The following is a 27,390-nucleotide window of genomic DNA, read 5'->3' as shown; positions in this document are numbered from 1 at the left end:
CCCTAAGGTTAACATTAACTATAATGGTAACTTAGTCCCTCACCATATATCTACGTATGACTATAACATTTTACATTACAATATCCCAAAAAAAAAAAAAATTTTAATCAAAATTAAATTCCTTATATTAAATTAAAAAAATATTTGACTCAAACCCTAACCCTAACCCTAACCCTATCCCCACTATAACCCTAACCATAACCATAATGATAACTCTAACCCTAACCTTAACCATAAACATAACTCCACCCCTAACTCTAACCCTAATTCTAACTCTACCATAATTGGACTCTAACCCTATCCCTAACCCTAACTATAAGCATAACTCTAACCCTAGCCTTAACCATGAGCATAACTCTAACTTTGGATCTAACTCTACCATAATTGGACTCTAACCCTAACCTTAACCTTAATTTTGATCCTAACTCAAACCCTAATCCTAACTCTAACCTTAACCTTGACTCAAACCTTAACCCTAACCTTAGCCTTAGCCTTACTATAACCTTAACACTAACCCTAATCATAACTATAACGATAACTCTAACCCTAACCTTAACCATGACCATAACTCTAACCCTAACCTTAACCATAAACATAACTCTAATCTGAACCTTAACCATAACTCTAACCATAACCATAACCATAACTCTATCCCTAACCTTAACCATAGCTCAAACCCTAACCCTAACTCCAATCCTAACCCTAATTCTATCCCTAAGGTTAACATTAACTATAATGGTAACTTTGTCCCTAACCATATATCTATGTATGATTATACCCTTTTACATTACAATATCCCAAAAAATAAAATATATATTTTTAATCTATATTATTTACTCCTTATATTAAATTTTTAAAAATATTTTGAAACACAATTTTATAATAACTTCATACAACTTTAATTAAAAATTAATTAACAATTTTATAGAAACTTTATCGAAATAAAAAATAAAAAAGTTAATATTTTTCCTATTGCGCCACGACTGCCACTAGCTTATATATACCTCTATATATATTACGCCGATAGTAATCGTTCTCTAGGTGCCTATTTTTATTTAATCTCAAAGTTATTTTAATCGAAATTGAGATTTATGAAAATAATACTATCGGCGTAATATATATAGAGGTATATATAAGCTAGTTACGCTGTCCAATGTTATTGCTGATCTATGCTTCATCAGAATGCACAATTCATTCCTTTTTGTAGATAGGAAACTGTCATCGCTATATATCATGTTAGCTATGCATTAGCCTCATTTCTGGTGTAAATACTGTAACAATTTTAAAAACCGCCCAGGAAACACCGCTTCGGCGTACTCATCGCACCTTCCGGCGCGATTGCTAGTTAAGCTGATGTGGGAGCTTTTGCTCCCGGGAAGCTCCTTTCCGTGTCGGCAAATTGTAATCTTGCTTGCCTGTGTGCTTCGAACTAGCTTGTCCAGGTGACATGCCAATCCCCGCAGGTGTCGACCTCCACTATCAACAGCTACACATCATCCTTCTGGCAACCGATAGTTTAGGGCTAGCCATAACCCTTTGGCAGCATCATCTATCCTGTGCTTCCAGAGCAAATCGCATGTGGCGGTTCAAATCTGCCAGTGAAAGCCATTACCAGCAAACTAACCGGAGAGTTCTTCATTGCATTTGACATTACACCGCCAGAGGTATGTACTGGGTCCCGTTTTATTCTTTAGGGTTTCTCTTTTCTATTTTCCTCTGCATTCCTTGCTTTTCAAAAACACAAAAGGATGGGTTTCTATTGTTTGTCGATTCTCTGCAAAGGTGCAACTAGCTGATATATCCTTGTCTCATATGTATTTATGAGATGTATTAGAGATTTTTGTGGATGAAGGACGAACATTTTGGGCAAAGCTCGCAGAGACAAGTCGTTGTTTTTTTTGGGGCAAAGGCTAAAATTTATAGGTTCCGCTAGCAGAGTTGATACATAATCTATGTAAGCAAACATCCTCTATAGAATCTGACCAGCGCAAACATACGAATATGTAAGTTCTGCAAATCATTTCTGTTTGAATTATTTTTTCCATCAATTCTGGAAATGTGAAATTGTTGACGATACATATTCATTTATTTACAGGTGTTCCGGCACCTAGACATAGATTTTTTCTCCAGCAAATTATTCATCTATTTTCCTGCCAATGTTCATAGCCGATAATTCTCCTGAAATGGTCTGTATTGTAATTTTTAAAAATCTGTCTGTGTATAGATTATGTCTGATTGTGGAGACATTTATACCTTTCTTTTCTAGTTCCGAAATTTCACTACTGAATACCTTGAAATGCTCCCAAGATATATCGGTTCTCAAGTATTTTTCAAGCTTACAGCTTCAAATTTAGATTTGGTGAGCGTCATTATTATTATTTGATAGCTGAATTGGTCCAGTCTCGAAGAACGTCTATTGGTTACGCTGTGCATTTCCCTGTCAATAGCCTTTGGTTAATTTATGTCTCTCTAATTACTGCTCTAGTTTTGCTAACTAGATTGTGAAAATAATGCCCAAAAGTGAAAAGTTATGAACTTGATATATCAAGTTTTTTCTCTCTTTTGTACATTTCCAGCAATTCTACTGTCTTTATTTAAAGTAGTCTGAGTTTGTCTATTCCTTCTGCCTGATTTGAGACGAGGAACTTTTACAATGAGTTTATTAATCTATACACAAACTGGGTCAAAAGCCAGAAACAAAATTTGCTTTAAACTTCCAAACCTTAAAAGATGATAGATCTAAATCTTGGCTATTTTGTTGAACAATTGCTAAACGCTTCAAGCTGGTCACACCATTCATTTCCCAAAGCCTAGTGTATTCAAGAATTCGATAAGGAACTTTTACAATGAGTTTATTAATCTATACACAAATTGGGTTAAAAGTCAGAAACAAAATTTGCTTTAAACTTCCAAACCTTAAAAGGACACATGATAGATCTAAATGTTGGCTATTTTGTTGAACAGTTGCTAAACGCTTCAAGCTGGTCACACCATTCATTTCTCAATATTCAAGAATTCAATAAACAAAATACGCTTCATCACTTGTAGGTTTTTTTTTTCAATCCAAGAAACCAATTGCACTCATCACTTAGAGCTGGCATTTTTGGATCCAAGAAAAACACGCAAGTAAGAGTAAGAGGGCGATAATCATTGAAAGTGTCAATGCCATGATCCTCACCAGACCATTGCATAAGTAGGGAACTTCAAGTGCCCCTGCATTTGCTTTCCCAATGGCCATTTATAGGGATATGGCTTTAATTTGTCCTTTTGATTTTGCCCGGACTTGTACTCTAGAAGCTATCAGGGTATGGGAAAGGGTTATTTAAATCCTGTTTTAGCTCTGTTTAGACAAAATCACCCAAAATAACTTAACCCCATAAGGTTAGCGAATTAGAGAAAGATGCATATGTATTGATTTCAATCCTGATGTACGGGAAAGGGTTTTCTACATCCTGTTTCAGTTATGTTTAGACAAAATTGCCCAAAATAACTTACCCCATAAGGTTAGCGAACTGGAGAAAGATGCATATGTATTGATTGCCAATGCTGTAGTTTCTTTACAACGGATTTCTAATAGCTCGGTCTTCCAGCCATTCCTTACCAATAATAGCTCTTCATGCCTTTGCATCTTAGATATGCTTCTCTTAATTCAAAACTCTTATGTTCCAAGATTGTCAGAGAAATTGTGTTGTCCTACTAAAAAAAAATAGTTTTGAATGAAGAAGAAGAAAATTTTAAATGTCCACAAGACTAAACATAGTCTATGGGACAGCCTGTTGCTTTCAGCACATCAATTCTTTTTTAATAGAAAATGATGATGATGAGGGCCCCAACTTTCTAAATGTTCTCTTCGCTGAATAAGTAATGCCAGGAGCAAGCAGATCAAGTCTTTTCCTAGACACCACATCTCACCCTACACCTTTTATTGTTTTTGGGTTTCTTAGATTCATTAGAGATCACTGTGACAGGAGCCCCGAAACGAAACAATGGGGTGCCTTGTAGATTTTCATTCTGTTGTATCCTAAAATGAAGGCGATACTGTTTATTGGGTCTCAGCTTTTGAAATGGAAGGATTTTATTTTGAATGTGAATAAGTATGTATGTAAGCTGATTTGGGTGTTCTTTTTTGATCTTGGTATCCAAAAATCCAATTCTTTTATCAGCTTTTTCTTCTCACTATTGGCTTATGCGCATTTTGGTGCAAATTTATATGTTACATAGATTAGATGTGGATTATCTCCTATTGGTTATGTGTTATATGCACTTAAGGTGACATTGTAACAAAAATCTCTCATTTTTGGTATCATTTGTTTTAGGTACGATTGCTTGTGTATTCTGTATTCTCTATTACCTATCGAGGAACTGAAGTTTTTGAATGGTTTCATGGAATACCTTGCTCTGTTGGGCTGTGCTGTTGTACACCAGAACCTGTGGTTCGACAACAAAGTGATTCATAAGTTTTGCTTTGTGGTGTTGTTATTAAACCTTGCTAACTTGAAATGTGCAATGCTTGGACTGAGGGTTTTTTGTAGTAGGTACACTTTTCATCTGTTACATAGGTGGTGTTTTAGGAAATACTTTGAGCCTCAATCTTTTTGTTATTAAAAAAGGTCTGATATTCTGGGATCGTGGGATCTATAAATATTTCACTATGTTTGATCTACAAAGTGTATCCAATTTTGATCTTGCAAATTATGAAATAAACTTTGGAAATGGATTCCAAAGATAAGAATGTGCTTTCAAATAATTGTTCCTGTTTCCTTGATATAAATAGTATATCTACAATGGTTGAAGACCGTCCCAAGGAAAATGTAGTTCACATGTTATACATCTTACAATGCTTGAAGACTGCCCCCTTGAAAAATATATTTTATCTGCCATGCATGTTATAGCAGTAGTAAACACATATTAGAATATGCACGCAATTCCTCACTTTGGTTCTCTCCTTATTGCATTGCACATACAATCTTGCAAAATTCTACAAATTCTTGTACTAAAAAAAGCACTAATATAATCCGATCGGCTCACTGTTGCGCACACATAAGCGCACAACTGCTAGTTATATAAAATGTAGATTCATGGACAAAACATGCAAATGTTGAACAAATGCCTCCAATAGAGTTTGCCACACAAGCTGTAACTATTGCTGAATATACAGCAGGCAGGTTCCTTTGGAGTTTTTAAAGTTATTACAACAATGAAATCCCATTTCGTGGGCTGATAAGCCTTGTCTTAAAAGCCAGATATTGTTTGAAATTTTCAATGCGTGTTGGTTGTTTAAAAACCTCACGTATTTTGTACAGAAAAAAAAAACTGACACTTGAGCGAACTATGCTCAAGGCCATAATGTATTCAGTTTAATCTAACAAACAAATATATTCACTTTAGTCTCTTTTCAAATGTATTATAATCTAGAAGAATGAAAAATGGATGCAGATTATAATACTGAAATTAATTATAAAGATGATTAGCACTTGAGTGGAATGTGATATATTATTGTTCCCAATGGATTACTGTTCTCAGATTCCGGCTTCAAAAGGCCATCCTTGTTTTTGTTGATGTAACAGCTTTATTGAGATTTGCAACACAATTCCAGTAGAGCCATAGGCTGGGTCTCTGTGCCTGGCATTTACTGCATCATCTATTGAAATCCAAATTACACTTTATCAGTCAATTATATTGATTACTCACAGGAGTGATTAATTGGTATTAAGGCTTAATGGTTGCATCTCCATTATTGTGTTTATTAATCAAGTGAGTCCTGTATGTTTATTGTCTTAGTTTTAAGAAATCTGGTTTACACAAATTAGTGTTTAAACTTTTAAGTACATAAAAAGGTAAAGAGATAACTACAATACAAATGAATAATACAAGATAGATATTCAGAATAGAATAGAATAAGAAATAGGTTTATGTTTATGGAAATAAGTAGAATGGAGAGTATTGAATTCAAGTGCTTATTTTATTTCATTCTTAGTTTAGGTAGTTCATTTTAAAGAATTTAAAATTGGTCTATTAGTTTTTCTTTTGGTTGTCGTGGGAATAGAATTCTCAAGTCCCAACTACCAAACAAATAGAAGAAAGGTTGATAAGTGGGTAGTGGACACAACCCCAGGTTGATAAGTGGGTAGTGGAGGCAACCCCTAGTGTGATGGGGGGTTCTATGTAGTTTCTTTTTTTGTATGTGATCTCCTATTTCATATGAGGAATTTAAGTTCCATAATCTCCTCTATCTACTTTCTTATTTATCTTTTAAATGAACCCCTTTGACACCTATATCTTTAATAACAAAATAACCAGTCTTTAAGAGTATATAAATATATTTATGAAGTAGAGGAGTAGCTTTTGTTTTCATACTTTATTTCTTTGGATTAATTCTTATAACCAATCTATAAGAGTGCTTATAAATATTTTTTTGAAGTAGAGTAAATTTTGTTTTCATACTTTATTTCTTTGGATTGATTAGCCTTCGTGGTCTTTAAATTTTGAAAAGCCATAAATAAGAAAAGTTCTACATAATAAAATAAGATATGCTTAAATTAATAATTTATATTAATACAAATATAGTTCAAGAGTCATATTCAAATCCACAGCAAGACAAGCAAGGACATCAAGGAGATGAGGTAGTTGAAGCACATGAGATAATGACCGACAGACCAAATGCAAACTTGAAATAAAATAAGATATGCTTAAATTAATAATTTATAATAATAAAAAATATAGCATCAAGGAGATGAGGTAGTTGAAGCATACAAGATAACGACCAACAAACCAAACGCAAACTTGAAATAAAATAAGATATGCTTAAATTAATAATCCGACAAACCAAACACAAACTTTGAAATAAAATAAGATATGCTTAAATTAATAATTTATAATAATAAAAAATATAGCTCAAGAGTCATATTCAAATCCACATCAAGGCAAGCAAGGATATCAAGGAGATGATGCAGTCGAAGCACTTGAGATAACGATTGATAAACCAAATGCAAACTTGAAACCTTGGAAGGAGATGGGTACTAGTGTCTTGGAAGCGAAATCTGAATGAGATAACGATAGAGAAACCAAATGCAAACTTGAAACCTAGGAAGAAGATAATGATGAAGAAACCAAATGTAAACACAAAACCCAAGAAGGAGATGGACACTAGTATCCTAGAAGTGGAACTTGAACATGAGAAAACGACAGAGAAACCAAATGCAAACTCGAAACCCCAGAAGCAGATGGCACTAGTGTCCCATAAGAAAAAATTGAACAAGAAAGAGAAACATTACTTGAAATTGACAAGGGTGAACAAAATCATGTGATTGTACAACTTGAGGAAGCTTGTCAAGCTTGACAATGAGGAGGAAGGAATTTGATTGGAAGGGACAAAGCATGCAAATCATGAATAGGCCCACAAGTTCCTCTAGCAATAGAAAATTGCAAAGAGGTAGCGAGCAATTAGTGACGTGGAAATAATGATGATTGGATTAATGAGGTAGAAGGGCTTGAGGGAGGCAATAACATATGGGGAAGTGGAATTTGATGAAGACTCAATTAATGACATGATGGAGCTAGGTATTGAGTAGACCCCACATAAACATAAGAAGCTTCTCTAAACTTTCTAGAAAAGTAGAGGTCTTAGATCTAATTTAGACAAATTGGTAATGGGTACCGGTGCAAAGGGCCAAAGAAAATTGAGAAGCAATGAAAACCATAACATGGAGTGCGATGGGCTTAAATGCCCCTAGCAAATAGTCCCTAATTATGCGCTAGATGGAACAAAGCAAGGATGACATCTTCATGATTTAGGAGATAAAATGGGCCTATGAAGTAGGAGATAATTGTTTGAAAGCATGAAAGCAATGTTGACATCTTCATGATTTAGGAGACAAAGTGTGACTGTGAAGGAGGAGATAAGTGTTTGAAAGCATGGGACCAGTGGGAGGGACTTCTTGTGGATGCACTAGGAACTTCAAGAGGTTTGGGGGTAATATGGAATCCTAGGACCATGACTATTCACTCATTCGAAAAAAGCCAATTTTGGATGGTGCTTGATTGCAAACTGCTCAACAAGAACAAAGAATTCACTTTAATAAATTGATAAATGTATGTGGCCATGTATCTACATTGCTAAAAAGAGTATTGTGGAGGGAAATCAAGTATTGGGTGGACTAGTATAGGGATTGTCCTGTCATAATTGGTGGAGGTTTCAATGCTACTTTGGATAACTCATAAAAGGAGGAGGGCATTAAGAACACCTCTCAAACCAGACTTTGAGGATTGGGTTCATATTACCAATCTAAGAGAGCTTGTGGCCAAGATTGGTATGTACACTTGGACAAACAAGAGAAGTGGGTTTACAAGTATTGCGGAAAAGTTAGATAATTTTTGCATCAATGAAGGATGGAATGAGCCACTTGATTCCTTTGAATCAATCATATTACCTTACTCTAGTTATAATCACTATTTGGTTCAACTCCCCCTAACCTGAAGTCTTCCCTTGGGGGTTTTCCTCTTCAGGTTTGAGAATATGTGGCTAAGAGATAAAACTCTACACGATTTGGTCAAAAAATTGGTGGGGAGAGGTTAGGTGTAGGATTAAACCCAAAATGGTTCAATTCAAGACCAAGATCACTTTTCTTAGAATATGTTTAAGGGAATGAAACACAAATAACTTCAAAGATATATTCAAGGAGAAGACTAGGGTTGAGGACATAGGTTAATTTGTCGAGGACATAGGTTAATTTAAATGAAAAGGTTATCAGATATGGAATGAGAGAAGCAAATTTTATATGGAAGCAAGAACTCAAGGCAAAACTTAATGAACTTCTGGCTAGGGAGGAATTCTTCTGGAAGTAGAAATCGAGGCGAAATTGGCTTAATGAAGGCGTCAAGAACAGTAAGTACTTCCATAAGACAACATTGGCAAACAAAACGAGAATCGATTCCATGAAATCACCTAGGATAATGGAACAAGAGTGACCACTACAAAGGAAGTTAACTAAACAACCATTGGATATTTCCAACGCATTTTCAATTGGGATTTTGTGGCAAATAAAGAGGAAGGGCAGCATTCCTCTACCATGTCCCCATCTTAATTAATGAAGAAGACAATTGGAATCTCACTCGACTAATCAATATGAAGGAAACCGAGAGAGCTATTTTTCGATCAGGTGCAGATAAGGCTTTAGAGCTAGATGGATTACTTGCTAGATTTTTTGGCTAAATCTATGAAAAGAGCTACATATCATCTTGATCCTAGATAGAATGAAAAAATTTAAATTGAGATCGAATCCTAATAAATGTGCCTTTTGGGATATTATTGGAAAGGATCTACATGGAGCAATGGAGGAGTGTAATCGAAATAAGATTATGTTGGGTTCTTTTAATCACACCTTGGCACTAATCCACCCAAATAATTTAGTACAGACAATGGCAGACTTTAGATCCATCATCCCATGCAACACATATACAAAGTCATAATAAAGGTAATAGCAAATAGACTCAAGACAGTCTCAAATAAGACCGTGTTGGATGAACAAAGTAGCCTCTCTCCAAAGAGGAGTTGTAGAAGGGATAATCATTGCACATAAAGCCATTCACATAGCCAAAAAAACAAGAGCCCCCAACATGATTATTAAACTAGACATACTCAAAGCTTATGACTTTGTAGATAAACAATTCATGCTTAATGTACTCCGAAAATTTGGATTTGGAAATGAATGGTTGAGTTGGGCCAATTATTGTATTGCAAATCTGCACTACTCAGTCTTGGTTAATGGTGTTGTACAAGGTTATTTTCTCGTCCACAAAAGGGATCTGCCTAGGGGATTCCTTATCCCCCTTTATATTCTTAATCATGCTTGAGGCATTAGAAGAGCAATTCATCACCAAAAATCCACCAGAAGATGGATTGGGATGGAAGTGTGCGTAGGAATCAATATCCCCACACATCAACTGTTCGCTGATGATACAATTCTATTTGTGAAAACCTGTCAGAAAGAAGCCGAAATCATCAAGTCTACCCTTGACAGTTGTTTGAGGGCCTTTGAGAAGATAATAAATTGGAGAATTTTTGAAGTCTACTTCCTAAATGTCTAATTAGGGTTGCAAATCGATATTGCAAGGATTGTAGACTTGAAAATTGCTTCTTCTTAGGAATGCTACTCTTTGGTGGACTAAACAAGAAGGGGTATTGGGATAATCTCATCACAAATTGCAAAAGGCAAATGAATATTGGAAAGGCAAGTGACTATCATCAAAAGGAAGGATACTATTGATTAAGTCTGTACTACCAACGATCCCAGTCTATTCGATGACATGTTTGAAATTACCCAAGGGTGTCGATGATGATCTTGTTGAAATTATGAGTGGACTCTCGTGGAACAGGTCAAAGGAGCACAATAAAATTCCATTGCTAGCATGGGATAAGGTCTGAAAACCTTTTATTGCCAAGGGAACAAGCATTAGGGAAATTCACAACATCAACTTAGCCATCGGTGCTAAATTGGTTTGGAGTTTTTATCAAGATGGTAACAAGAAATGGGTCCAATTGATGTGGAGGAAATATTTGGACTTTGATAACCCTGTTTGAATTTTCAGCACTTTGAAACCACCAAGAGGATTTGTGATTGGGAACTTCATTGTGGAATGTACGAAGGTAATTCTCAAACATGTCGCATGGGAGGTCAATAATGGTAGGTAAGTTCGTTCTGGGAAGATTCATGGGAGGGAAACCCAACTCTCAAAACCTTACCAGAGTTGGATGAAATTAAATTAGAAACCTCTAGGCTATGGAGTAATAGGGTTGCCAACTATGGTTAGGAGCATGAAACTAGTGGTATATGGTAGTGAAAGTTTTTAGATGATGTCCATGCCTTTGATGAACAAAAGAAAACCCTAAGGGAAATTCTCTAGACTTGGAGAATTCTTTGGTTTGACCAAGATGATGCAATTTGGTGGGAGGCCTCTTAGTACGGGAAGTATAAGGTAGAGATAGGATGAAAGGTTTTGGAGTTGATAAACTGAGCCACTATGGTCCAAGAACTTGTTGTGGGACAAAGACTACTCGTCGAGAGGTGGGGCCTTTTCTTAGCTTTCCATTTATGCTGCATTCTGACAAGGACCCATTGAACAAGATTGGTATACATGGCTCAGGGTGGTACGCGCTCTGTAGACAACTTAGGGAAGATGGAAATCATCTTCTCCTTGGGTGATCTTATGCGAACTCATGCTAGAATAATTTCCTTAACAAGCTAGATTTCTAGACATCCTATTGGCAATTTGTTCAGCGCTCACCTCGGGATTCATGACATGGGCTTAACTGCCTCCTGTGTACTATGATTGGTTGTATTGGACATTGACATGTTAGTCTTTTGGTGCAACGACAACCCCACTTTAACAAGTGGTATCAGAGCTTTGTCACAGGTTTGAATCCTCAGATTCTCGGGGAATGCTGATTGGGATATTGTTGGCAATTTGTCTAGCGCTCCCCTCAAGATTTGAGACAAGGGCTTAATTGCCTCTTGTGTACCATAGTTGATTGCTTGTATCGGACATTGACAGATTGATTTTTTGTGCAATGACACCCACTCTAACACACCCAAACCCAAATTTATAAGTTCTTTGTTCTACATGTGGCCTTCCAAGAAGGGGAAGGGTGTACTCAATAGTCTATGGCAAGTAATACCTAAGTTGCCGGATTCGTCCCCTGTTGCTTGGATTTGGGTCTGGGTTTGCATGGGTCCGGATTCACCCACGGGTCCGAGCTGGGTCCTTAGTTTGGACTATGGGTTACCTCGGGTCCTTGTTGGTGCGGACCCAGATGAACCCATAGCGAACCCAAGAGGACCTGGGGCTAAAACAACTTTAAAGAGTGTGTTTTTTTGTTTTTTTTCTTATATACCTCTAAAATTAACTTAATAAAAAATATTCACTCATCTAATCTCTTACATTGAGGAGGAGGAGGATGATATAGTAGCATATAGGATTAGTGGAACTAGTTTGGGTTCCAATGATGAGGATCTAGATATAGTTGCAGTTGGGGATGAAGCCATTGATCCCTCATTTTATGATGATCCATTTGACCCTTGAAGGGCATTTGATATGATGATTATTGATAAACTACTAAACACTTGTCATCTATCATGATGTTTCAAACTTTATTATTTGATGAACTAGTCTATGTTTTGCAATTTAGTAATTCAATGTATAATTTTTTTTACAATCATGAAGATCGATTAATGAGCGAGTATTTAATGTTTATCGTTGACATTTGGCATTGATCAATGATCAAGCAACAAGTATTCATACTGTGAAATGACTTTGTTTTGCAACTATGCATGTTTCTCTTGTGTCATATGTGTGTGTGTGTGTGTGTGTGTGTGTGTGTGTGTGTGTGTGTGTGTGTGTTCATATATACACACTCACGAACCCACCCATGAACCCAAATGGGAAAAAATATTTTTGCTCAAACCCACGAACCCGAATCCGTCCCTAAACCCAAATTGGCAACTTAGAGTAATACCCTAAATGGTGGTTTGGGAGGTCTAGAAAGAACATAATAGTAGGGCTTTCAAGGGAGAATCAATGCCCCAAGAGCATTTGATTAGGAAAATCTAAGCATCAATAATGGAATTGGCCAATGTGGCTCCAAAGAAAGGCAAGCATAAATCTTTCACTCTCTGGGATGATAATATGACTAGGCCTTTGGAGGGCTTACCATTAAGCTGTTGGTTGGCAATAGTGATGTCGACGATAAAGCGAAAGTGCAGGCGAATACCAAATGGATGGCTCCATAACTTGGTTGGGTCAAAGCGAATTTCAATAGGACCTCGCAAGGCAAACTTGAACCTTGCGGAATCAATATTGTAATTAGGAATGAATTGGGAAACATAATTGCAAGACATTCAAAACATATAGGAATGGAGACACAGTCTAGTTAAGTTCTTTGTGGCTGTCAAAAGCATCGAAATATGTTTTGCAAATGAGCTTCAAAAAGGTTCACGTGGAAGAAGACTCCATGGTGGTGATCAACGTACTTTGCTAGAGCTAGACATCAGACTGGAAGCTGCACATATGGGTTCAACGAGTTGTGGAACTCTTACCACAGTTAGAAGGCTTCAAAATTAGTCACATCTAATGGAAAGGCAATACAAAGGCCAATACCCTTGCCAAAAGGGGTGCCATTGACTATCTTTAACATAGATAGGGGTTTGAGGAAATCATAACCATAATTATGCCATGATAGAGTAAATACAGAGTGATGAAGGTTTGATGATAACAACTTGGAGTGGCTTGTGTATAAGGAATGAAGAATCCATATCACATAACTAATGAGCAAGGGTGTACATAGAGAATGACATGTGAAGTCATTTTCCAAGACAATAGGGACAAAACATGTCATGGGATGTACACGAGTTTGGAGGAGGGTGTGTGAGAATGACGATGCTTAGATGATTGATGGGACAATATAGCTTGTTCGATGTACTTTATGTGTGAACGAGGTGAGACAACAACATTCGAAGGATTCACAATAAATATGACTTGCCTTTTTAAAATCATTCCAAGAAATGGTGACAACAATAAACAATACTCATCCCCATTAATAGGCATGTGTGGTAGGATTTGGGAAGATTTGGGCTGTTAATGCAAAGGTGGAGCACTGCTATTTAACCATCTTGGTCCTAGTGATGAGTCATCTTTGTTAGATTTTGCAGAGAATAACACCTGGATTCCATGTATACTCCCATTTGCTTGGAATCAATGCGAAATGTGGTGGCATTCTTGGGTGAGGTGATGGACAAGTGCCTCTTGAGGATGCTCTTAGTGAGGCATTTCATCATCTTGCTTGTGGTGAAGGAGGTTCTCGACCAAGAGTGTCTATGGACCTTTTGCAGGTGCCAAGTAAACACTGATATAACAGCCATGTTCTTGGCTTTGGCACTTACTAGAGGCGTTCCGAAGAGCAAAGCCAAGAACCTTTGTCAGCGCTTATTCAAGAACATGTATTTGGGGGAAGAACTTTTTGGGTTTTGGAGGGGGAGGACTTGTAGCTGAAAGATCCGGACTTCCCTTTGCTGCCCGAATGTGGGGAGGATTGGTGTGTTTTTGATGGTTGGGATGTGGAGGAAATTGCCAAAGGTGAAGACCCCAAAAGGTGTTGAAGTGACTGTCCAATCATTACTCATGCAACACATGCAAGGAAGCTCAAGGCCGTGGGCAGTCTCTCCCCTGAAGGCAGTGGCTGTGTAAGGGTTTTCAGTTGGCATGAGTATCGCAAGGCCTGGGGTAGGAAGCGTGGGAGGTGTACATAGAAACCAGGAACTTTCTTCTCTTTTGTTCTTTGCGAGATAGCTGTTTTAAAGTTATGGTGGTTTTATGTTTTTCTGTTAATATACTTTGTGGGGTAGTGTAGAAATATACAGTGTTAATAGCTGGGTATGTATAGTTCAGTTTCCAAGTAGAGTCTGGTTGGCAAACTCTGCCTTTTTTTTTGCATATATTTCAGTTCTGCTGGCTGAAATAATAGCCTTTTTGATGAATAAGGTCGAGATTCAGGTAGGGTGTTTATCAGTGGCTTATACTGCACTGAAATCTATGCAAACATCTTTTTGATATATAATATAAAAGGAGCGCTCTCCAGCTGTCTACTCAAAGAAAAAAAATCAATAAATTGAAAAATTCTTATATCATACTTTATAGCAGTGGGTTAATTTTTAATTAAAAAATTTACACACTTATACAATCGTATATATAATTTAATCTAAATAAATCATAATCATGACATTAAACTACTCAATTTAAAAATAGGGTAATATGATGCCATTATTTCATATCAACTTCCTAGAAGTGCAAATAAATGGTGGAAACTTTTTATCACACTCTCTTCTTCACCCCTCACAACCATTCCTTTCTCCACTTTACAATTCCTCTCATCGCCCATTACTGCTTCTATAAGAATCTCTTGTGTAGTGAGGAATGTAGAATTTTGAGTAAAGAGGCCTATCCATGTCCATTTACCCTCCTCCATTTCCCCTGAAAATATTGTTAAATTACCTCGCATGATTTCCAATCGCATACCTGGAAAACCACAATTTATAATCAAGCACAACAGCATGGCATTGCCACTAAGGGAATGATTGAAGAGGCTACAATTGAATTCTTGGTTAGAAATGGTGTGGATGATAGAGATATTGGAAGGAAAAGCTGAAGCATCTAAAAGCGGCCCTGCACGAGCTACTGCCTTTGTACATATTACTATGTCATCTGGCCATTTCTGTCCAAAAAGGAAAGTAATCATTCATCATGATGGTGAGATGAACACAAATAAGAAATATATTATTCTAAAAACAATTCTTACCTGAATCATTTGAATGCAACGCTCCACAACTGGTCTCTTATTTGCTATGAGTATCACCCTTCTCAATCTTTGTATCTGCTCCCAACTATCTACTCCTGATGCCTCCCAACAGTCACCTTCTATTCGAAGATCCTCCAATGATGTGCAATGTTGTAAACCTTGTATCATCTTCAACTCTGGACATTTGATTATATTTAGCTCTTGAAGGTTTGCTAGGTCAGCAATACCACTTATGTTCCTTAGAAGTTTACAAAAGCTGATCGACAAAGCTTCCACTGCTGTTGGTAGAGTGTCAACCTCTGTTAAATGGTCATTAAGAGAAAGTTCAATGAATTTAAGGGCTAGACAACAATCATTAGAAATTGAAATCTTTGACACTTTTGTGCTCCTTATAAGAATTCCCTTGAGATTTTTCAACAAACAAGTAAATGGTCCATGCCTGAAATCCAATTCTCTGATTGGACATTTCTCTATTTTTAGAAGCTGAAGATTAGTCAGTAGGTTCAATGATTTTGGCAGTGATTGCACTTTTAAATTTTCCAATACTAACCGCCTTAAAAGAGTAAGATTCCCCATTGAGTCTGGCAAAGATTGCACTTTTAAATTTTTCAATACCAATCTTTCTAAAAGAGTAAGATGCCCCATTGAGTCTGGCAGAGATTGCATCTGGAAAAAACCTTGATATGGGCAAATCTCCAACAATCTCAACTTGGTGAGTTCACCGATGTTAGCTGGGAGTTCCCTTAATCTGGTATTCTTTAAATAGAGCTCACTCAAGAGAGCCTGATTTATGATGTGATGAGGCAATTCCTCCAAAAGTGTGCAACCATCAAGATTCAAATACTGCAACTTTGTCATGTATTCTAGCATGTCTGAGTGTAAGGTGAGCCTCTCACACCCGTGTAAATCAAGATGTTGCAAGAGCATGAGTTGCTTACAAGAATTTGGCAACACCCTTAACTGAGAGCAATAACTCAAATCTAGATGTTGCAGGTTGCTCAAATGACCAAAACATCTAGGTAGTGATGATAGCCTTCCACAATATTGCAACTCCAGCTGCTCAAGTGATTGAAGATGACAAAACGCCTTTGGCAGACTCTGCACATTGCATCTAGATAAGGATATATTTTTCAAACTCTTGAGATTTCCTATGGACTTTGGAATCACTTGTAATTTTTGGCATGAAGAAATAATCAACACTCTTAACTGCATTGGAGCCTGCAACCAATATTGAATTAATTAATGGGATGATAAATATTACAAAGAATATTCAGCTCAAATTTAAAGATTGGAGAGCGTTATAGAGGTACTGACGTCTACATCATCCTTCCACAAGCCTTCTATATTGCAGCAGTCATGAAGCTCTAAAACTCTTAAACTCTTCAACGGCATCAATGATGGAAGATTTTTATGAGAGATTCCAGTGTAGCTAAGCCATGCCAACTCCGTTGATGATTTGACAATGTGTAAATAGTTTGTACAATTGGATCCCACCACAAACACTTTTAATCGACGAGGGAAAGGTCTTCTAGTTATTCTGAAGCCAAAAAGGTCTATGCTTGTCTTCAACAACCAGCTTGTATTCAACAACGAGCCAAGGAACTTGTGAACGTCATTTGTTGCTGCTTTTAATATCATTCCTCTTATCTGGATAGTGAAAAGGCAAAAAGTAATAAACTAAAAGTGGAATGAGGTAATCTTATAAACTGACAAATGAATATATATATTTTTAAGTTCAATGCAACAATTTCTAATTTTCTAGCAACATAAAAACAAATTATTTGTCTCACCTCCTCTTGATTGTCAATATTTTTAAACTGATCAGGAGACCATAGACGATGGGGTGAAAGAGTCTTTGCAATTTCCCTTCCTAAATCTCTTAGATGGTCATGCATTATTATCTTATTCTTATTGTCAATGTCAACAAGACATTTACTTACAAGTCTCTTCCAACCCCACTGACCACACCAACCTGCTTCTTCCCATACTGCAATGGCGGTCATTTTGTCTTGGCCAATAAAGAAACAAGCTACATCCAAGAACATCTGTTTCTCCTCTCTGTCTAATGCATCATAGCTTACTCTTAGTCTATTTATAATATCATTGGGCAATAGTCTAGAGATTTTATGCAATACCTCCTTCCATAAATCTTTACTGTAGCAACCATAAAGCTGAGCTCCAAATACCTTTAAAGACAAAGGTAACCCATTGCTTACACTTATGAATTTTTCAACAAGATTCTCATATCCTGATGGTGGGACAGGTTGTAAGAATGCATGCCAACAAAACAGCTGCTTTGCATGAAATCGATTCATTGATTTCATTTCATAAATGCAAGAGGTGCTCCAAAACTTGAGGACTTCCTTGTCTCGTGTTGTAACAATGATCAAACTCCCAGATGCAAGACTAGCATTTGCTGGCAACAAAGCTTCTAGTTGATCCCTATGATCTGCATCATCAATAATGATAAATACAGGAACAGATCTCAAATAATTAGAGATAATCTTCTTTCCTTGTTCTACATTATTAAGTTTTTTTTCATTGAATTTGCACTCTAAATCATTGAGGAGTTGTATCTGCATTTTGTGCAATTCATTTTTGTTTGCAGCATTTCTAACATCAAAAAGAAAACTGCGATGTTTCATATATAAACTTTTCTGATTATATAATTCTTTTGCCAGAGTGGTCTTCCCAGATCCACCCATACCCCAAATTCCTAGAATTTGAACATCAGAATGAGTTTTTCTTTTGCTAGTTACTATTTCAAACTCTGCTACAGCTTCTTCAAGACCCACAGGATGTGTTGCCACCTCTAATGGTACTATTTTCATTACTTCCAATACACGATTCACAATATTCTTCAACACCCTTCGCTCCTCTCTAAACAATGGTGAAACATGGTACGAAGATGCAATTACTAAACTGTGACGATTTAATCAAATATAAGTATAAACACCTATAATAATCCAGAAATATTGCATAAAATGAAAGGTATATTGATAACAGTTGTACAGAATGAAAGATTACATAGTGCTTACTAAACAGAGAAAGAGAGTATGTGTTACTTACTCATCCGTATTGACTTTTTCACCCTTATAAAATGAGACATTATGGAGTGCCATCTTCCACTCATTAAGCTTCTCTATGTTGTATCTACCTTTATCTTCATGCTCCAAAAAGGAAGCCACGTAGATTCCTTTCCCATGAACCAAATGACGGAGGTCATCAGATTGGACATGGTAAAAAATAGGAATAATAGGTTTGCCACTGTTGAGCATAAAGGATAGCTCTGCAAGACACCAAGGTGATTGTACATATGTGGGAGAAAATATTGCAATATGAAGGGAAGCATTAGAGATTGCATGTTGTAGTGCTTGAGGGAAGCGATCCCCCAAGTAAAGATCCTCGGAATCAAGAAAGACCTTGAGACCCATATCATGGAGGGCATTGTAGATATCTCTGGCCAGCCTATGTTTTACATCCGGTCCGCGATGATTAATAAAAATGTCGCAGGGCAGCCTCTGTAATGATGATGAGGATATAGCAGATGAAGATGGAAATGAGGGAGCAAGCCCATCAAAAGCATTTACAATCTCAATATCTGGCCGAGGAAAGGTAAAATCCATGGAATTCAGGTGCAACACAAGAGAGAGAGAGAGAAAAGGAGGAGCTATGCTGAGGAAGTTAAAGTAAACTTTGTAGAGCAGAGAGATAGTATATATTGAAATAATGGTGACGCGAAACCTCCTTGAAGGAAAGCAAGTTTCTTTCATAGAAGATCGAAGATTCAAGAGAAGATGGAGAGTTTGTATAAAGAAAACACGTGGAAGGCATACAGGCGAGAAGTTGGGTTTTGAACTTTTGTGCTGAAGAACACAACTCTACTGTTTGTCTTTATGTGCCGGCCGGGGAGTTTAGAAAAGGATCTCCCCACTCTCCAAATCTGAAAGAACGTGAACAACTGGTCTAATATGTTATTTTGATAATATTTGGTGGAAAAACAGTTGAAGCTTCTATGGTCTTTTTCCCTTATACCTCAGCCATAATGGCTAAACATAATTTTAAATTGTTGGATATCTGTTCAAAGGTGATCAGCTGTTTTTGTTTTGGTAGCGCTCTAAAGTTAGAGTAGTTTTTTATTTGGTAAAAAATGTTTAATGGTTAAAATTGACTTATTTTTTTAAGCTTAATTTTTTTGCTCGGAACGTAATTTTTAAATGTGGTCTAGTTTTCGAGATGAAACTTGCCTTATATTTTTTTGTAGAAGTCAATCAAGTTGAGATCTAATTAAAACTATTCTTGTTGATTGCTTAAACACATACAAATTATACTCCTGCGGTTGCCTTTGTTTCCTCTTAATTTGACTTGAATAATTTATCCCAGGTCGTTAACTTACTCCACAATTGAACTTCTGTTTTATTTTAATTGTTATGCAATAATCTCTTTCCATGCCAACGATTTTTCTCTTCTCATAATGAATGAATCTCTTTCTATGCCAACGATTTTTCACTTCTTTCAATGTGGTAAGCTGATTATAGATATGTTTAATGAAACTATGCGTAGTTAGCTTCAGATCTTAAGTTTTGTGTATCATCTACAATTTTTTTGGGTAGGGGAGTCATATTAATATTAGTAATGTTCATGCTCCATTTGCACGTACTTCATGTAATTTCTGTAATTTGGTCTCGAAAAACTTTGAACCATCACTACACTCTTTGTTTTCTAATACTTCATCTGTCATTAAAATTTTGGAAAGAAATAAAAAAGATATCGTCAAAGTATCTGTAAGCCTCTTTATAATTATTTTAAATTGTGGTCTAAAATGTACCTTTTTTCCAATTTAATAATGTTTACCTAATGCCAAGGTAATGTGGAAAGATTAGCAGACTTTTCCAACCTACGGATTACATACATTATTTAATTTATTTTTCCACGTGGTTAGGATGACACTACTAGTATTGTTGATAACTACCTTTTATAATTATCCTTGGCATTGATTTCAACAAAAAACTAAGGTGGTCTAGCTGCATGTGTAAAAAGACATTAGGTGGGGGGAAGGCTTTTTATGTTCTTCAAAATAGGTGCCATGAAGTGGAGTTGTAAGATTGGAAAACTATTCAAACCTTATTCGGTCTTTTTGTGCTGCCAGTTGTTCTTTATAGGTGCAAATTATGGGCCAGCAACACTACTATAGCACAATAGAAACAAATCGAAGGAATCCAAAACGCTTGATCACAAGCAAGTTTAAAATCAAAAGCATTGTTCCATATGATATCATGCTAAGTGAAATGGGGGTTGCTCCTATCGAGGCACTTGCTATGGTTCACCTCCTAAGCTATTTAAAAAGAATTGAAAAAATGGAAGAGGATAGATGGCCTAAAGTTGTCTTCAGTGACACACTATGTAAGCAAAAAAGGACATGGATGCAACAAAAAGAAATAAAGGTCTTTGTTATGGAGAAATTCTACAAGAGAAATTGGGGAAGCGAGATCGGGAGGAAGAAACTATATTATATAAATAAGTTCAACCCCACTTGTGATCAACTCCAAAAAGCGTACATAGGAGTCAACATTTCTTGGAGGGCTAAAATTCTTATTGCTCAGCTGAGAACCAACTCTCACCAACTTCGTTGTGAGATCGAGCGTTGGAAGAGGCCAAAGGAGGCTTGGGAAGAGAGAATTTGCAGATTCTGCAATTTTGGGAAAGTGAAAACTGAACAATACTTTAATTAGAATGTGAGGTCTACAAGGATAGCAGAGATAAATTTGCGGATACTATATGTGACAGTTCTTGGCATAACCTATTCAACGAAGAGTACATTGAGCAATTGGGTGGACTCATCATCATCCTAAACAAGAAGCGAACAGTGCAACTTAAGTTTGCTTGAGTTGTCTTGCTGTCCCATAGGCTATTTTTAGCCTCGTGGATGTTAATTTTTATCTATCTATCTATCACATCTATACTTATAAATATTCGTTTACATAAATATTATTAGGCTGTCGAATCGACTTTCATTATAGTAAATAGTTTGGAGTGGTAACACTAGTTATATGTAATAGGAACAAAGAAAACATATCTATTAAGAGTTCTAATATTTTCTTTTACATAAACATATCAGACTATATAGCACGATTGCGATCACACTATAGTGTGATCACCCTATACAGTGCGATCAAGTTGTCAAAAAAAACTTATAAATTTGAAAACCAAGGGTTTTCCCTCATTTCTCTCCATATTTTCCATTTTGGCATCTTTCTTCTTGGTTGAAGTTATTTTCAACACTAAATCACAGCAAATATGGCTCTACGTTGTCAAAAATCACAAAGCAATGGAAGCAACATGAAATTTAACCATTGCTTTTGCTAAATCTTATTTTTTTTAATGTTTTTCTAAAATCAATTTTGATTTAAGCCTCTTTAGTTTTGTAAAATATTATTGTTTAATTATCAGGCAATGTAGAAAAATGCACCACCTAATCCTCCTAAAGACAATCCACTACCTTTATGGTATAGGTGTAATGTGACATAAGGGAGGGTGGGGACGGACACATTTTGTTTTTGCTTCTCTCACCTCATCATATTCTTATAGGGATGATTCATTACAATTTGTCTCTCCTTTCAGTAATGCTGACAAATTAAGTGTTTGACCAGGTCATTTCTTTTATTGTATTTTATAATTCTGTTTATATTTGTAATGCATATATTTATGGATGTGCTTACTCTTACTTTGCATATGAGTAGATATGCTTAGATGTTACATATGGGTAGATATGTTTCAGTTATTTCCTTTCATTGCATATGAGTAGATGTGTAGTATTAGTTTCTTTTCCCTACCACATTTTGCGATTTGGCTACTAGGCACATGTGTGGATGTAGTATGTTTCACATTCTGTGATTTGGATACTAGGAACATGTGTGGATATAGTATGTTTCACGTTTGCACCGGATCCATTTGATCCATCTTGGTTTGAGAAGCCAAAGCTAGGTTTCTCGTGCCAGGGTCAAGGCGTTCTTTGTGTTAGGAAGAACCCTAGTGGAGTAAACACTCTGTGGTTGGCATGGTTAAAGTGCCTGGACCACACTCTTGTCTCAGATAGCAGATGGATGGCGTTCGATGACTTTGGAGACTGGGTCAAACATAAGGACACATGACAAGGTTTTATGAAGCCTATTTACTGACTGTGCATTCATCTTAAAGATGAACATTGTGATGTAATTATGTAAATCAAGATACCATGAAATGAATGCATTTCTCTACACCAAGTTAAATGCTACACACAAATGCATAAGAACAATCACCAATTTAACATATGATGAATTAATTATTACAATTAGAAGAACATTTTAGACATATGAACAAAGTATTCTTCATTATCTTCATGAGAATATACAAACTAAAAAATCCTTATACATCATATGAAACTGAAATTTACTGAAAGTTTCTTTGAGAATTTCTCCAGTGTCTACCCTTTACTAAAAAGTGTCTCCTCCCTTGAATAATGACAAATATCTTTATTTATAGGCTCTAGAGGATAACTACCTAGACACATACCCTTTTGGGTTTGCAACCACCTCAAAAGTTAGAGTTAAGATGTTTGGAATGCATAGTACAACCAAATTTAACTTAAATAAATCCCAAGTTAAAGCCTTAACCTTTAGTAGGATAAGGACTTGAAGTCCTATCTTACAAGTTACATCAATTGACGTAAGTCACATTTACACCATGATCTTTAATGGATGATCAAACACCTGTGATTGGATGAAGGCATTTATTCACTTCATCTTTCTTCCTTGGGTTTCTATTTTGATTTTTTGATTTTCAATCCCCTTCTTTAGAGTTAGTGAGCTTCAAAGTTTTTGACTACACCCCATAATGAATACGTATATTTTGATTCTTAGATGAGATTTATCATTGTGGTACTCTACTCATTTAGTTCACATGCATTGACTACGATTTGACCAAATCATGTACCTTTGTGTTGATCTCTCTTAGTTTTTTGTCTATTAGTGTCACACAGTTAATCATATATAAGGCAAAGTTGGTACTCCGACCGAGTCACTCTATATAGGTTGGGTTATGTATTTGTTTAGACTTGTAAATAATCTTGTATATGCCAAGCTCTATAGGAGCTAAGAAATTATATGGTTGTCAAGTATTCCAATGCAAGTCAAGTTCAGTGAATACCGAGTAAAGCAAAGTAAGCTGATGTCGAGTCATACAAAAGGTGTTGAGCTAGTTGAGGCTAAGTGTCAATAGGTAGAATAGCTATGACCAAGCATTAGAGACAATATTTGTCGAGTAATATAGTTTGAACAAAAATGTCTAAAATAGCACAAATTTTGAGGTCAACCATTTTGAGTTGACATGTAAATGATATTTAATGATCATAGAGTTTGTTACAAAGGTTGTTACACATTTTGACATGGATCATCAATCCCTATGAAGAAAGGTTAGTCAATCAGGTTAAGAGGCAAAAGGGAAACATTGAAATCGTTGATTTTATTCTAGAAGACTCTACAAGTTTCTATTTAAGGGAAGATTCAAACCCTATTTAAATATGGTTGCAAAGTGTTGTGAATGCTTATGAAAAAGGTGTTAAGGTTTTGGAGGTTGCAAGTGAAGTTGTGAAGTAACAGAGTATAGTGATTGAGTGAAGCTGTGAAGAGTAGAGTAAAGATATATCAGATAGGAGATCAGATTAGAGAGTGGAAAGAGAAGATTCGTAATCAACATTGCGAATGCAGACTGAAGGATCAAGTATTGATATATTTTGGCAAAGTGAATTAGGGTAAATCTCTTAACAAAGTGGTCCTAAAAGGCCTAAGTAAATATCTCAATAGAGTGCTTAATTCATTTTAAGTTTTAAATCCTTTAATTAAGGTAGACTTAAAATCTTATAGATCTCTTAACAGGCCAAACCCCTCATAGGGTAGATCATCAAAAGTGATCAAATTTCTAGCCCTAATAGGTGAACTTTGTTACTGCAATAGTGAAGATTTGTAGGTGTCATCCCCACCCTAGTTTTAGCTTCACCTTGGAGGGTTTTTGGGCAACAAAAATCTCTTGTGCAATGTGTTTATCTTTAAGCTTATGGATGTGATGCATAGTTAGATTTGTTTCAATATTTCATGTTTAAAGTTATATTATTCATGATATAGATATGAGATCAATTAAGTGGTAAATACAACTAAGTTGTTTTGAAGATTAGAAGTTCTAGTGATCCTGATTCATTTTAACATTATAGTTATAGTTAGATTTGTTTTACACACACACACACACACACACACACACACACACACACACACACACACACACACACACAGTGCATATGTGCTATTGTGATTAATATTGTTAATATATATTAACTAATAATGATTAATCATAGAGGCTTATCTCTTCATGAGTAAGAGATTACGATTTGCATTTGGAAAATACCAATAACAATGGCAGTGTAATTATATTTGTAGAAACCGATCCATGTTACTCAACATGGTATCAGAGCCTAGGTGAAAATGTAAGAAAGAAAATGTTTAATGCCCATAGGCTACCATGGATTTGGAGAGAGATTTGAGCAAACAATCAACAGATGACAGATATGCATAAATTTCTTCACGTTGTTGGAGTTTGATGATACACAAGAGACATTCTTTTGGAGTGAGTGATTCAATTTAATGTATCTTAAAGAAATAGATGAACAATCTAAAGTTTAGGAGGCAACTGACTATCTTGGTCTATGCTAGCTTACTAAATTGTCTTGATCAAATCTTTAGACATTAATGACACACCTTGATTGTAACATTTTTAGCACTGCAACTAAAACATTTTGGACTAGGGTTTTGAAGTCATGTAGCAGAGCAAGAGTAATTCAAGTAAGCATTTATTGAATCTTTTGGTGCTAGGTCTTACTTTGTCTCCTCCTAGCTTTCAAAATAAATAGAAATTCCTTGAATTTGAGCCTTAAATGAGGAAATGTTGAGGTTTTTCTTGTGAGTTCAAAATCCTTGCCAAGAAGTTGAAATATTTGAAGGCTCGTGGTTGAGTTAGAGAGGGAGAAAGCAAGGTTTGCATTGGTTTGTTTTGTCATCAAATGCCATTGCAAGATAGGAAACAAGCAAGCAAGTTTTCAAAATGGCCAAGATTTTTAAAGCTTAAAGGTTGTATTATAGAGTGATGAGTGTGAATGAAAATATAGATAGGGAGAACAAAAAATATATATTATAACTTTCATGTAGCGACTAGCCCATGTGGACATTCAAGGAAGATATTAACATGGAAAATGAAGATAGTATTAAAAAACTCAATGATTGGCCCACCCAAATATATGATGGATATGAAATGAACAATGTTTGGAGAAAGGAAAGGATCGAGCCCATAATTAAATGGACACATTCTTATGTAGTCAATGGAATTAGTATCCCATAGAAGTATGTATTAGTATTAAAGAATGATTTCCCGCTTTCTATATACATCTCAAATGACAAAGGGAATGTATCGACATTGGTATAGTTTCTTGAGATGATGGGTCATATGCCCTAGTATGACAACCACGTAAACAAATATTATTGGAGTAAATAACATCCTCAAATAATATTGAGATCCACGGGAATGATAATGAATGTGGGAAGAATTATTAATAAAGGGCTAAGTTATGAGGAGGACTGTAAGCTCAATGAGATATTAATAATAAGTTTATAAATTTTAATTAAGTTATAATGTAATAGTGTGTGAGCTTATTAATAAATAGGAGTATAACAAATAGTAGATGGTAGAATGAAATAAAGGTGGATAAAGATTTGAAGCATATGGACCTTCATTGCAAAAACTTCTACGAAGTATGCTTAGATAAGTATTTATTATCCTTAAGTATTTCATTTATCTACTCATTTTAGTCTCTCTCTCTTTTTTGTATTTTTGTATTTTTATAAGAGCAATGTGCCTTTATCTTTTCCTTTGAGAATGTTCTTGCAGGAAAAGACGAAGATTGAGATTCAGAGGGAGACTGACATTTCATGCAACCTTGAAAGAGAGGAAGCATATAGAGGATATGATTCAATCAACCTTTTGTGATCTTTGATCATATTATTTTAGAGGGAGTAAACCATGTTGTGATAGATTCACAAATGATATGAATTTGGAATACGTAGATCGTAAGATGTGCGTAATATATGTTTAATCAAATGTTCAAACAAACACCTTTGCATGAATAAAGGAACATTGAGTTGTTGTGATAAGTTAATGAAGCTTTTAAGAATTCATTTGAACCACCTACGAGTCTCTCTTTAATGAATGAAACTCAAAGTATGAGTTGTAGATTCTTTCATGTGGCACAATCATACTCGTTCAAGATATTCACAAATTATGGACAAGTTGAGAAAATGAAAGGACATGTTCGCCACTACTATTAAGCTAAATAAATGTTTAGACCTTCAATGGATGAAAAGGGTAGGATGGAAGTTAGAAAGGAGTTGTCATATTTGCTACAAATTGTTCAACAATATAAGAATGAGTGGAAATTTTACATTTTGGGGGACATAATAGTCAATGTTCCATTTCCCACTTGAACTTTATTTAGAGGGGAAATCTTCCATTCTCAAATAATCTAAAGAGACAATTTCTGAATCTTCATGTGCAGATAAGTATTATTATCATTTACATTTATCTACTCTTTGTAGTCTCTCTCTTATTTTTAATTCTATACATACTATAAGAGTTATTTTCCTTGATCTTTTCCTTTATGTTGTAGGATATTATTATAGGAAAAGAAGGTTGGTACTTTATTATGTTACCTAATATTGTGCAGACTCAATTTAATGATAGTAGCTCCAAAGACCCTAATGATCGAGATGGATAAATGAGGCTCTTCAAGAAAATATATTTGATGATTGAGATTATGAGATTCTTCTACATTAAGAGGGAGTATGACACTTCTTCTAAAATAACATAGGAGCTTAGAAGATTGATACTCAAAGGGAGTCTAAAATTACATGTGTGTGACTGCATGATTTTGATGGGCCTACTCTTATATATATCAAGAGGAATTGATG

At 35.7% G+C, this 27,390-nt stretch overlaps 1 protein-coding gene and 1 long non-coding RNA gene across 2 annotated transcripts; one reads left to right on the top strand and one right to left on the bottom strand.

The window, feature by feature from the left end:
• Nucleotides 1-1,148: 1,148 nt before the first annotated feature.
• LOC149566416 (uncharacterized) lies at nt 1,149-2,556 on the top strand. The gene is made up of 3 exons (XR_016362188.1): nt 1,149-1,664; nt 1,835-2,003; nt 2,096-2,556. It is a non-coding gene; the product is annotated as an uncharacterized LOC149566416 (long non-coding RNA).
• Nucleotides 2,557-14,821: 12,265 nt separating this feature from the next.
• On the bottom strand, nt 14,822-19,431 carry LOC149566415 (TMV resistance protein N-like). Its single transcript, XM_089817398.1, has 7 exons — nt 18,416-19,431; nt 17,137-18,226; nt 16,661-16,993; nt 15,891-16,564; nt 15,347-15,839; nt 15,076-15,262; nt 14,822-15,042 (listed from the first exon to the last, which is right to left on the bottom strand). The coding sequence occupies exons 1-7, from the start codon at nt 19,117-19,119 to the stop codon at nt 14,822-14,824; spliced, it is 3,702 nt and encodes a 1,233-aa protein (XP_089673524.1). The 5' UTR covers nt 19,120-19,431.
• Between the last annotated feature and the right edge of the window lie 7,959 nt (nt 19,432-27,390).

The sequence above is a fragment of the Cupressus sempervirens genome, chromosome 3 (genome assembly GCF_028749045.1).
Source record: "Cupressus sempervirens isolate cs-2001-9-10 chromosome 3, ASM2874904v1, whole genome shotgun sequence".
Classification (NCBI taxonomy): domain Eukaryota; kingdom Viridiplantae; phylum Streptophyta; class Pinopsida; order Cupressales; family Cupressaceae; genus Cupressus; species Cupressus sempervirens.
Note: the sequence above shows the minus strand (reverse complement) of the source record. Positions and strands in the feature narration are given on the sequence as shown.

Bases quoted from the DNA above. Each gene is read 5' to 3' on its own strand.
- LOC149566415 (XM_089817398.1), bottom strand. From the start codon at position 19,119: ATGAAAGAAACTTGCTTTCCTTCAAGGAGGTTTCGCGTCACCATTATT. The intron at 18,227-18,415 runs GTAAGTAACACA...ACCATTGTTTAG, and splicing joins GAAAAAGTCAATACGGATGA to AGAGGAGCGAAGGGTGTTGA. The intron at 15,840-15,890 runs ATTGGAAAATTT...GAACCTACTGAC, and splicing joins ACTCTTTTAAGGCGGTTAGT to TAATCTTCAGCTTCTAAAAA.